The 12238-nt window shown below is 46.8% G+C and overlaps 1 protein-coding gene across 1 annotated transcript in view; it reads left to right on the plus strand.

Annotated features, from left to right (window-relative positions):
* The first annotated feature begins 5233 nt into the window (after nt 1-5233).
* Nucleotides 5234-12238, plus strand: part of LOC147090509 (protein phosphatase inhibitor 2-like) — a 79419-nt gene continuing 72414 nt past the window's right edge. The window contains exon 1 of the mRNA XM_085977035.1: nt 5234-5475. Coding sequence (XP_085833161.1) covers nt 5387-5475 — 89 coding nt within the window. The 5' untranslated portion in view covers nt 5234-5386. The remainder of the gene's footprint in view (nt 5476-12238) is intronic.

Raw genomic sequence — 12238 nt, forward strand, 5'->3', positions numbered from 1 at the left:
TCCTCTTTTCTTCCCCCCCCCCCCCCCAAAAGCGTCCGCTACCCAAAATGTTGCAACAATAATGAAGGTGGCGAGTGAATCGAGAGATTCTAGAGTGCAGGCAAACAGAAATGTGAGTGTGTGGGGCCCCAGTTTGGAAAGGGAGCTTGCCGCTATATATTATTATTTTTTTTACACGGGATGCGTCATGGACCTGCCAGTCTGGAACTTCAGTGTGAGTAAAACCAGACGCTTGTGAATGAAGTTAAGATTTGCAAGATCCGAAATTTATGTTTAACTTGTCCGTGACTATAACAGACCACTCCTGGTACAGGTATATTGTGTATAAGTATAGCACATGTATTAAGCACTTTACATCCAGTACAAATGAATTCGGTGCAGGAGTCGGCCACTCGGCCCCTCGAGCCTGCTCCGCCATTCAATAAGATCCTGGCTGATCCACATTCCCGCCTACCCCCGGTAACCTTTCACCCCCTTGCTTATCAAGAATCTATCTCCCTCTGCCTTAAAAACATTCAAAGACTCTGCTTCCACCGCCCTCTGAGGAAGAGAGTTCCAAAGACTCACGACCCTCTGAGAAAATTTCTCCTCATCTGTCTTAAATGGGCGACCCCTTATTTTTAAACAGTGACCCCTAGTTCTAGATTCTCCCACAAGAGGAAACATCCTCTCCACATCCACCCTGTCCAGACCCCTCAGGATCTTCTATGTTTCAATCAAGTCACCTCTTACTCTTCTAAACTCCAGCGGATACAAGCCTAGCCTGTCCAACCTTCCCTCATAAGACAACCCGCCCATTCCAGGTATTAGTCTAGTAAACCTTCTCTGAACTGCTTCCAACGCCTTCTTTAAATACATACAGTACTCCAGATGTGGTCTCACCAATGCCCTGTATAACTGAAGCATAACCTCCCTACTTTTGTATTCAATTGCCCTCGCAATAAACGATAACATTCGATTAGCTTTCCTAATTACTGGCTGTACCTGCATACTAACTGTTTACGATTCATGCACCAGGACACCCAGATCCCTCTGCATCTCAGAGCTCTGCAATCTCTCACCGTTTAGATAATATGCTTCTGTTTTATTCTTCCTGCCTAAATGGACACACTCCCATTTTCCCACATTATACTCCATTTGCCAGATCTTTGCCCACTCACTTAACCTATCTATATCCCTTTGTAGCCTCCTTATGTCCTCTTTACAATTTACTTTCCTAAGTAATACTTAACAAGATGATGGTCACAATCTGTTCCTTGGTACCCCAGCAGCGTGCCTACCGGGTGACTGCGGCGCGGTCTCTTCTCAGTCTTGCTGTGTTCTGTTGACTGAAGTTTCTCTTCCTCTGGTTTCGTGCTGCCTCCAGTGTTCAATAGCTGTTCCATTATACCTTCCCCCCCCCCCTTCAAAATACATAGCAACTTGCAGCTGCTTGTGCTATCTCACCATTCTGACCTTCGCAAGTACGGTCTATGATTTCCTCCCTTTTTTCTGCTGTGATCGTTTGAGTACGAGAACCTTGACATAGCCAGACTTCCCATGAATTACGACACTGGTCTTTTGCCTTTCCCATAGCCCATTATCTAGACTGGCCTGAAACTTCAGCGATAAGGGAAGTTGGGTATTGAAAACCCTCTATCTTACTTTGAGACTCAATTCATGTTTTGTTCTTCACTGGCTTGTTTTTAATATAACACAAAATCTACACGACCTCGGCACTGTTCTCGCAGTTACCTTAACAGTTGGCTTAATTTTACCATCATGCCTTGCTTCTCAGCCTTGCCTCTTTTAACTAAGGTTATACATATTGTAACAAAGGTTTTATGCTTCTAGCATGCATTATTATATATCATAGTAATTCTAAGAAAAGCATGACATTTAAAACCGTTATAAAATCATACAGATGAGCTTTATTCTACAGAAGTGTGGTAGCGAGTGTCGAAGTCTCGACTCCCAAGTAAGACTCTTTAAACACAAAGTATCGTTATAGACAGGCTTTATTTGCTTGCAAGGGAAGAGTTATGTCGTCAAGGGCTACATCAGACCTCTTCAAAGAAATAAAGAAGTTGTTCATATTTATACAGTATAGAAACAAACCAAGCTTTCTATGCTACATGACATAGTATGGAATCATACTTGATTACAAAGGCACAGACCTTGTGAATTATTGAAACAACGTATTCGGGGCTGCGTTCGAATAGCAAACAGAAATACCTTGGGATAAGATTAACTAATCCTTTATTATGGGCTCCTTCTGTTCTCTCACTATACCAGCTGGACCTGTAGGCCGATGTTTACCTTATCATGTCCTTGGCTAATTGTTTGGTGAATGAGGCTCTTTGTAAGCTTATCATAGATAAGGAGTGCGAAAAGCATGACATTTAAAACCGTTATAAAATCATACAGATAAGCTCTATTCTACAGAAGTGTGGTAGCGAGCCAGAGAGACCAGAAGATCCCCGTTTCGATTCACGGCATGTTGTGTTGGGCTATTCGCCTGTGGGAGGACCCTGTGGCCACGCCTAATTTCTCTCTTTTCCCCCCTCCCCCCTGGCGGAAACTATTTTCGGGGGATGTCATGGAGCTAGCAGTTGTGATGTCATCGAATATGCAACTCGCCGCACGGTGTCACGGTTGGGAGTGTTACAAATCCGATTAGAAGCTCTGGAATTCCCTCCACACCCACCCCTCCTTTTAAGTCGCTCCTTAAAACCTACCTCTGACCAAGCCTTTGGTCACCTATCCTACTATCTCCTTATGTGGCTTGGCGTCAATATTTTTGTTTCATTACACTCCCGTGAAGTGCCTGGGGACGTTTTCCTAAAGGAAATATAACGTTACATAGACTCATTTCTGTGCTGTAAATTCTTTCGGTCCAACTGGTCTACGCTGCTGTTTATGCTCCGCAGGAGCCTCCTCCCATGTAACCGGGGGGCTTGATCGGGTGGATGCGGGGAGGATGTTTCCACTGATGGGTGAGACTAGAAATAGGGGGCATAATCTTAGAATAAGGGGCTGCCGTTTCAAAACTGAGATGAGAAACTGAGTGCAGAGGGTAGTAAATTATGGAATTTGCTACCTCAGAGTTGTGGAAGCTGCGACATTAAATAAATTTAAAACTGAGATAGACAGTTTCCTAGCTATTAAGGGTTATGGGGAGCGGGCAGGGAAGTGGACGTGAGTCTAGGTTCGGATCAGCCATGATCCTATTGAATGGCGGAGCAGGCCCGAGGGGCCGTATGGCCTACTCCTGCTCCTGCTACTTATGTTCTTATGTAACCGGTGCACTGGCTGATATTTATCCCTCAAATAACATCACTGAAACGGATCATCCGGTCATTACCATGTTGCTGTTTGTGGGAGCTTGCTGTGCGTAAATTGGCTGCCGCATTTCACACATTACAACAGAAAAGCCCGTTGGCATTTTTTGAGGTGAAAGGCGCTACATAAATGCAAGTCTTTCCTTTTACTAACCCAGTTTCCTGATAAAACTCCAGACGACGACTCGGATTTGATTAATTACTAAAGGGTGAAGTGTTGTTAGTTTAATGCTGACTCTGGCCTCCCCAGCAGCCTGCCATCCAATAGAAATTGCTCACTGGAATGAAAAGAAAGATTTGAATTTATATAGCGCCTTTCACGACCACTGGACGGCCCAAAGTGTTTTATAGCCAATGAAGTACTTTCGAAGTGTAGTCACTGTTTTAATGTAGGAAACGTGGCAGCCGATTTGCGCTCCGCATGATCCCACAAACAGCAATGTGATAATGACCAGATAATCTGTTTCTGCAATGCTGGGTGAGAGATAGCTATTGGCCAGGACACCGGGGAGAACTCCCCTGCTCCTCTTCGAAATAGTGCCATGGGATTTTTTGCGTCATCCTGAGAGAGCAGACGGGGGCCTTAGTTTAAAGTCACCTCCGACAGTGCAGCGCTCCCTCAGTACTGCACTGGAGTGTCATTTAAGGCTTGAGCCACAGTTGTGACTACTGTGGCACATGTTAGCCACAGGTAGAAAGCACCACACACAGTACAGGTACTTCACGTGTAAATTTAATAAACTCAGTACCATTATTCAGTAACTAAGGAAATACCTCGTGACGATCAGCGAACACTCGCTCTCGCTGCTTTTCCTCTTACCCATTTTACCAACAAAAGAACACAAGTTAGCGAGGAGCCTGAACAATGAGAGGCATCTTTAGAAGTTGGGAACGAGGCAATAAGGCTGAGGGAGTGTGTTCTGGACAGTAAGATCGCTATTTAAAAATAAAAAGTACTAAGCATAACTTGAGCATTAATTTCTGTACCTGAGAATGTTCCAAAGTGCTTCATATTCCATTTTGAAGTGTCTCATGCGTGACGTTGTGCACAGCATGATCCCACAAACAGTAGGGCCAGTCCATTTTTTGTGTGCTGTTGGTTGAGGGAAGAATATTGGCCAGGGTACTGAACTCGCTGCTCTTTGAGTCATGCTCTGGAATCTCTTACCTTCACTGGAATCAGACCGAGCCTTGCTATAACAGCAGAAAGACTGAAATAGTGGTTAGGATTTAGAATTACGCAGCGAGTGGTTCGGATCTGGAATGTGCTGCCTCATAAAGTGGTGGAAATAGACTCGGAAGTAGCCTTCAAAAGGGAATACTTGCAAGGATATGGGGAACGAGTGACATGAATTGTATTGCTCTTTGAGAGAGCTGGCACAGCCTTGATGGGCCGAACGACCTCCCTTCTGTGCAGTACTATTCTATGATTCTACAAATGTAGGAACAGGAGGCCCCGTGCACCTTATTGTGCCATTCAACTAGACCATGGCTAGTCCGTATCTTAACTCTATCTGGCCACCTAGGCTCCGTAACCCTGTAAGAAAATAATCTTACAGATCTTAGTCTTGAAATTTTCAAATTGACTCCCCGCCCCTCCAACTAGCTTTTTGGGAGGATTTAAAAATAGTTTGGTAAAATGAGTATTGGGACCAAATGCAATCCTTTGCCTCCCAGGACGACTTGTTACAGTCCAAAATCTGGTGGATTCTACAAGCATTCTGGTAATGTGACCCTTATTGTAGGGTGCTGGTCCCTTTAAAATTTTGTTCCCATTTTTGAGCAGCTGATGACGTCACAACCGATGCAACTCCGCCCATTGTATGACGTGTAGAAAGGGGTGCGGCCAGCGCTGGCCCCGCCCCCTCCTTGGCAGGGCGGGGCTTAAAAGTTAAGAGAGACCAGGTGAATGAGTGAGTTGAGAAGCCCATGGAAGGCTCCCAGACCTAGGGGAAGGATCTGATCCTCCACCCCAGTCCTGAAACTCTTGAGATCAGAGACAAGCCCCCCTTTCCCACTCCCCCCCTTCCCTTTTTCCCCCCACCAAACCCAACCCTCCTCAGACAATGGACTCCATCAAACCTGTCAAAAGCATCTTAAAGAAGAATAGCAGCTCCAACATTGCCAAAGTTAGAAAGGATTCTGATGAGGATGGGTGAGTTGGGGCTGAGCAATGCCCAATGCTGCATGCTACTTCCCTCTTAGAATCGTAGATTCATAGAATGGTTACAGCACAGAAGGAGGCCATTTGGCCTGTCGAGCCCGTACCGGCTCTCTGCGCGAGCACTTCAGCTAACCCCACTCCCCCTGCCCTTTCCCCATAGTCCTCCAAATAAAAATTCCTTCAGGTACTTATCCAATTCCCTTTCGAAAGCCAAGGTTGAATCTGCCTCCACGACCCTCTCAGGCAGTACATTCCAGATCATAACCACTCGCTACATTAAAAAAAAGTTTCTCCTCACGTCGCCTTTGGTTCTTCTGCCAATCACCTTAAATCTGTGTCCTCTGGTTCTCGACCCTTCCGCCAATGGGAACAGTTTCTATCTACTCTGTCCCGACCCCTCATGATTTTGAACACTTCTATCAAATCTCCTCTCAACCTTCTCTGCTCCAAGGAGAACAACCTCAGCTTCTCCAGTCTATCCACGTAACTGAAGTCCCTCATCCCTGGAACCATTCTCATAAATCTTTTCTGCACCCTCTCTAAGGCCTTCACATCCTTCCTAAAATGCGGTGCCCAGAATTAGACACAATAGTCCAGTTGAGGCCGAACCAGTGTTTTATAAAGGATCATCATAATTTCCTTGCTTTTGTACTCTATGCCTCTATAAAGCCCAGAACCCCGTATGTGTTTTTTAACCGCTTTCTCAACCTGCTCTGCCACCTTCAATGATTTATGCACATATACCCCCAGGTCTCTCTGTTCATGCACCCCCTTTAGGATTGTACCCTTTAGTTTATATTGCCTCTCCTCGTTCTTCCTACCAGAATGTATCACTTCACACTTTTCTGCATTAAATTTCATCTGCCATGTGTCCGCCCATTCCACCAGCCTGTCTATGTCCTCTTGAAGTCTATCACTATCCTCCTCACTGTTCACTATACTTCCAAATTTTGTGTCATCTGCAAATTTTGAAATTGTGCCCTGTACACCCACGTCCAAGTCATTAATATATATCAAGAAAAGCAGTGGTCCTAAAACTGACCCCCTGGGGAACCCCACTGTATGATGCGCTATCAATCACTCAAAAGACTGAGGTTAAGCGAGTAACTAACAGGCTTTTATTAACAAGAGAATGAAGGTGTGCCTCGAGTGGTCGACCAGTCCAGAATACAGAGGGACTGTGGAGCAGTCGCCTTTATACCTGGACTCGTGGGAGGAGTCAGCCGAGGCATGTACAGACATGTACACAGTGGAATACAAACAGTGGTTTACCACACTATACCTTCCTCCAGTCCGAAAAACAACCGTTCACCATTACTCTCTGTTTCCTGTCACTTAGCCAATTCCGTATCCATGCTGCCACTGTCCCTTTTATTTCATGGGCTTCAACTTTGCTGGCAAGCCTATTATGTGGCACTTTGTCATTTGGAAATCCATGTACACCACGTTAACCGCATTGCCCTCATCAACCCTCTGTTACCTCATCAAAAGCTCAATCAAGTTGGTTAAACATGATTTGCCTTTAACAAATCCATGCTGGCTTTCCTTAATTAATCCACACTTGTCCAAGTGACTGTTAATCTTGTCCCAGATTATCGTTTCTAAAAGCTTCCTCACCACTGAGGTTAAACTGACTGGCCTGTAGTTGCTGGGTTTACCTTTATACTCTTATTTTTGAAGAATGGTGTAACATTTGCAGTTCTCCAGTCCTCTGGTACCACCCCTGTATCTAAGGAGGATTGGAAGATTATGGTCAGTACCTCCGCAATTTCCACCTTTAACATAGAAACATAGAAGATAGGAGCAGGAGCAGGCCATTCGGCCCCTTGAGTCTGCTCCGCCATTCAATGCGATCATGACTGATCATCCAAATTCAGTACCCGGTCCCTGCTTTCTCCCCATACCCCTTGATCCCTTTAACCTTAAGAAAAATATCCAACTCCTTCTTGAATATATTTAATGTATTGGCCTCTACTGCCTTCTGTGGTAGAGAATTCCACAGGTTCACCACTCTCTGGGTGAAGAAATTCCTCCTCATTTCTGTCCTAAATGGCCTACCCCTTATCCTTAGACTGTGACCCCTGGTTCTGGACTCCCCGACCATCGGGAACATCCTTTCTGCATCTAGTCTGTCCAGTCCTGTCAGAATTTTATAAATTTCAATGAGATCCCCTCTCATTCTTCTAAACTCCAGCGAGTACAAGCTCAATCGACCCAATCTCTCCTCATGCGTCATTCCTGCCATCCCAGGTATCAGCCTGGTGAATCTTCGCTGAACTCCTTCCATGGCAAGAACATCCTTCCTCAGATAAGGTGACCAAAACTGCACACAATACTCAAGATGTGGTCTCACCAAGGCCCTTTACTTCCCTCAGCATCCTAGGGTACATCCCATCTGGTCCTGTTTAAGTACAGCTAGTCTTTCTAGTATCTCTTTATCAATTTTTATCCCAGCCAGTGTCTCAACTATCTCCTCTTTCACTATGACTTTGGCAGTGTCTTCTTCCTTGGTAAAGACAGATGCAAAGTATTCATTTAGCACCTCAGCCATGCCCTCTGCCTCCATGTACAGGTCTTTTTGGCCCCTAATCGGCCCCACCCCTCCTCTTATTACCCATTTACTATTTATATGCCTATCGAAGACTTTTGGATTCCCTTTTATGTCAGCCTATTCTCATACTCCCTCTTTGCCCCTCTTATTTCCTTTTTCACTTCCCCTCTGAACTTTCTATATTCAACCTGGTTCTCACTTGTATTCTCAATCTGACATCTGCTTCATCTTGCTCTCTATCTCTTTCGTGATCCAGGGAGCTCTGGCTTTGGTTGCCCTACCTTTCCCCCTCGTGGGAATGTACCTCGACTGTACCCGAACCATCTCCTGTTTAAAGGCAGCCCATTGTTCGATTACAGTTTTGCCTGCCAATCTTTGATTCCAATTTACCCGGGCCAGATCCGTTCTCAACCCACTGAAATTGGCCCTCCTCCAATTAAGTATTTTTTACTCTAGATTGCGCCTTATCCTTTTCCATAGCCTATAGGAACAGCAATGGCATTAGTGCAATAGAACTATTGGTAAAGATCAGAAGGTCTCAGATATCCAATTCCCACTCTACGTTGCCTCAACTTACCCACGCTACGGAAACAAGAGTTGGTGTATTAGAACTGTGCCTCGTTGGGCTAAAGATCCAGGCACTTGACCATCCATTCAGTGAACACCGTCTCGCCACTTGCTGGAAAGAATGCTCCAACTGAGGGAAGGAATGCGTGGGGCCGTGCTGCCTCCTGCAATCGAGGAGCCTGCCAACGCTCACTGCGCTGAAGAGCACCCATTAGGCTGAGGTACTGTTGGGGCCACTGGCCGGGCAACCCCTGTTGCTGTGACCAGCAACAATCTGGCACCCTCTTTGCAAGAGTGCGGGGGATAGCATTGAGCTGGGCTCCTGGTTCCCCACCACCTCATAAATTAAAAATTCTGGTCCTTGTGTTAAATCCCTTCGCGGCCTCCCTAACCCGCTGACCTCTTATAACCCACTTGATCTCTTGTACATCCTCACCCCACCATTGACAACCCAATGCTCTGGGTTTTCACACATGAATCCCTTGCCTCTTCACCTCTCTTCTCCTTTAAGACCCTCCTTAAAATCCACATCTTTGACCAAGTCTTTGGCTACCTCCCCCTCTTAATATCTCTTTTGGCTCGGCGACCATTTTTGATTACACCTCCGTGAAGTGCTTTGGGATGTTTTATCGATGGTCAAAAGCAGGCGGTTGTTCTTGTTGTTGTATTAAGTGTGTTTATACTGTAATGCCCCCCTCGGTGCCAGGCTCATGTTAACTCCAGCCCATTACCAATATAAAGTCGGCCAAGTCCAGCTACGAGCTGGTGTGTCTTGGTGAGCGGAACCGGCCACAATCCTTGAGGTGAGGTCTGACCAGATCACTGCAGAGTTTGATCATGACATCGTCTGATTGCACTCCTTGGTTTGCTTACACGGCCTTGATTAAAGTTTAAAAAAAAAAATTTTGTTTATGGGATGTTGGCGTCGTTGGCAAGACTAGCATTTATTGCCCATCCCTAATTGCCCTTGAGAAGGTGGTGGTGAGCCACCTTCTTGAACCGCTGCAGTCCATGTGGTGAAGGTACTCCCACAGTGCTGTTAGGGAGGAAGTTCCAGGATTTTGACCCAGCGACGATGAAGGATCGCCAATATATTTCCAAGTTAGGATGGTGTGTGTGACTTGGAGGGGAACTTGGAGGTGGTGGTGTTCCCATGCGCCTGCTGCCCTTGTCCTTCTAGGTGGAAGAGGTCGCGGGTTTGGGAGGTGCTGCCGAAGAAGCCTTGGTGAGTTGCTGCAGTGCATCTTGTAGATGGTACACACTGCAGCCACAGTGCGCCGGTGGTGGAGGGAGTGAATGTTTAAGGTGGTGGATGGGGTGCCAATCAAGTGGGCTGCTTTGTCCTGGATGTTGTCGAGCTTCTTGAGTGTTGGAGCTCATCCAGGCAAGTGGAGAATATTCCATCACACTCCTTACTTGTGCCTTGTAGATGGTGGAAAGGCTTTGGGGAGTCAGGAGGTGAGACACTCGCCGCAGAATACCTAGCTTCTGACCTGCTCTTGTTGCCACAGTATGTGGCTGGTCCAGTTAAGTTTCTGGTCAATGGTGACTCCCAGGATATTGATGGTGGGAGATCTGGTGATGGTAATGTCGTTGAATGTCAAGGGACGGTGGTTAGACTCTTGCTTGTTGGAGATAGTCATTGCCTGGCACTTGTGTGACGCGAATGTTACCTGTCACTTATTAGCCCAGTCCAGGTCTTGTTGCATGAAGGCATGGACAGCTTCATTATCGGAGGAGTTGTGAATGGCGCTGAACACAGTGCAGTCATCAGTGAACATCCCCATTTCTGACCTTATGTTGGAAGGAAGGTCATTGATGAAGCAGCTGAAGATGGTTGGGCCTAGGACACAGCCCTGAGGAACTCCTGCAGTGATGTCCTGGGGCTGTGATGATTGACCTTCAACCACCACAACCATCTTCCTAGGGTACGGCACATCATAGAATCATACAGAACAGAAGGAAGCCATTTGGCCCATCATGTCTGTGGCAGGCTCTGTGAAAGAGCTCTCCAAGTACTATAGCAGTTATGTTACTGGACTAATAATCCAGAGACCGTGAGTTCTAATCCCCGGCATGGCAATTTGAGAACTTGTGTTCAGTTTAAAAAAAATATTTCTGGAAATCAAAAACTGGTACCTGTAGAACTGACCACGAAGTTGTCGGATTGTCGTAAAAACCCAACTGGGCCGACTAATCACCCCTTTAGGGACAGAAATCTGCCTACCTTACCCAGTCTGGACCTATATGTGACTCCAGTCCCACAGCAACGTGACTGACTCCAAACGGCCCTCTGAACTGGCCGAGCGAGCCACTCGGTTACCACCACCACCACCTTCTCGGTGCATGGAGGGATGGGCATTCAATGCCAGCCTTGCCAGCGACGCCCACATCCGGAGAACGAATTAGAAATAATTTAACCCCAATCTCCGAAGCGTGCCCCCTCCTGGTCCATTGTGTGGTCTCTCTTGCCGTTGATAACTGTGTGACAAATCAGAGGACTGTTTCAGCATTCTCTCGACTCGTTCGCTGGCTCGCTGACTTCTGAGCAGCCAAGTGGCTGGACGCACATAAGAACACAGGAGCAAGAGTCGGCCATTCGGCCCCTCGAGCCTGCTCCGCCATTCGATAAGATCATTGGCTGATCTGATCTTGGCCTCAACTCCACTTCCCTGCCCGCTCCCCATAACCCTTGACTCCCTTACCTTTCAAAGATCTGTCTATCTCCACCTTAAATATATTCACTGACTCCGCCTCCACAGCTCTCTGGGGAAGAGAATTCCAAAGATTCACGACCCTCTGAGAGAAGAAATTCCTCCTCATTTCCGATTTAAAAGGGCGCCCCCTTATTCTGAAATTATGCCCCCTAGTTCTAGATTCCCCCATGAGGGGAAACATCCTCTCCACATCTACCCTGTCGAACCCCCTCAGAATCTTATATGTTTCAATAAGATCCCCTCTCATTCTTCTAAATTCCAATGGGTATTGGCTCAACCTTCAGCGACCAGACGTAGTCCCACCCCCACCAACCCTAGGGCACCTGAGGATGGGCACCAAACCTGCTGGCATCACCCACATCCCGATTAGAAAACTGTCATCTGCAAGTAGGCGAGAACTTTGTGTCGCTCTTGGATTACCCTGAGTTTGAGGTTTAATGGCCCAGGGAGACCAGCACTTGGGCGCGTGCAGTTGCTGGGCAGGGTCCCTGTGATTAACAGATAAGGTATCGGAGTGGCCACAGGGTTGGCGTTTATTGTCACACACTGCACGTTCTTTGAAATTAAGGGACAGGTTTTTTCTTTACCTGATTTTTTTCTCCCATCCTCCTGATGCTGACGACTTTTGCCGGGCGCGGGTGGGAGTTGCCACGCTTCCACAAGAAGCTCACCCAGCTGGCGAGTCTTTGGGAGCCCAGACGGCACGTGCTGTTCAACCTGGGGGGGTTTCGCGCAGCTGGATCTGATCCTGTACTCTGCCGATGTCCATATACACACACACACACACACACACACACACACACATCCACCCCACATTTCAGACAGGCTCACTGAAGAGTGATCAGAGGCAGGATCTTCCTCACTCTTTAACTCACAGGCGTTGAGGCCAATTCCTGCAAACCCGACTGCTGTCCTCGCT

The sequence above is a fragment of the Somniosus microcephalus genome, unplaced genomic scaffold, assembly GCF_052327205.1.
Source record: "Somniosus microcephalus isolate GS21.2 unplaced genomic scaffold, FLI_Smic_1.0 unresolved_chr4, whole genome shotgun sequence".
Classification (NCBI taxonomy): domain Eukaryota; kingdom Metazoa; phylum Chordata; class Chondrichthyes; order Squaliformes; family Somniosidae; genus Somniosus; species Somniosus microcephalus.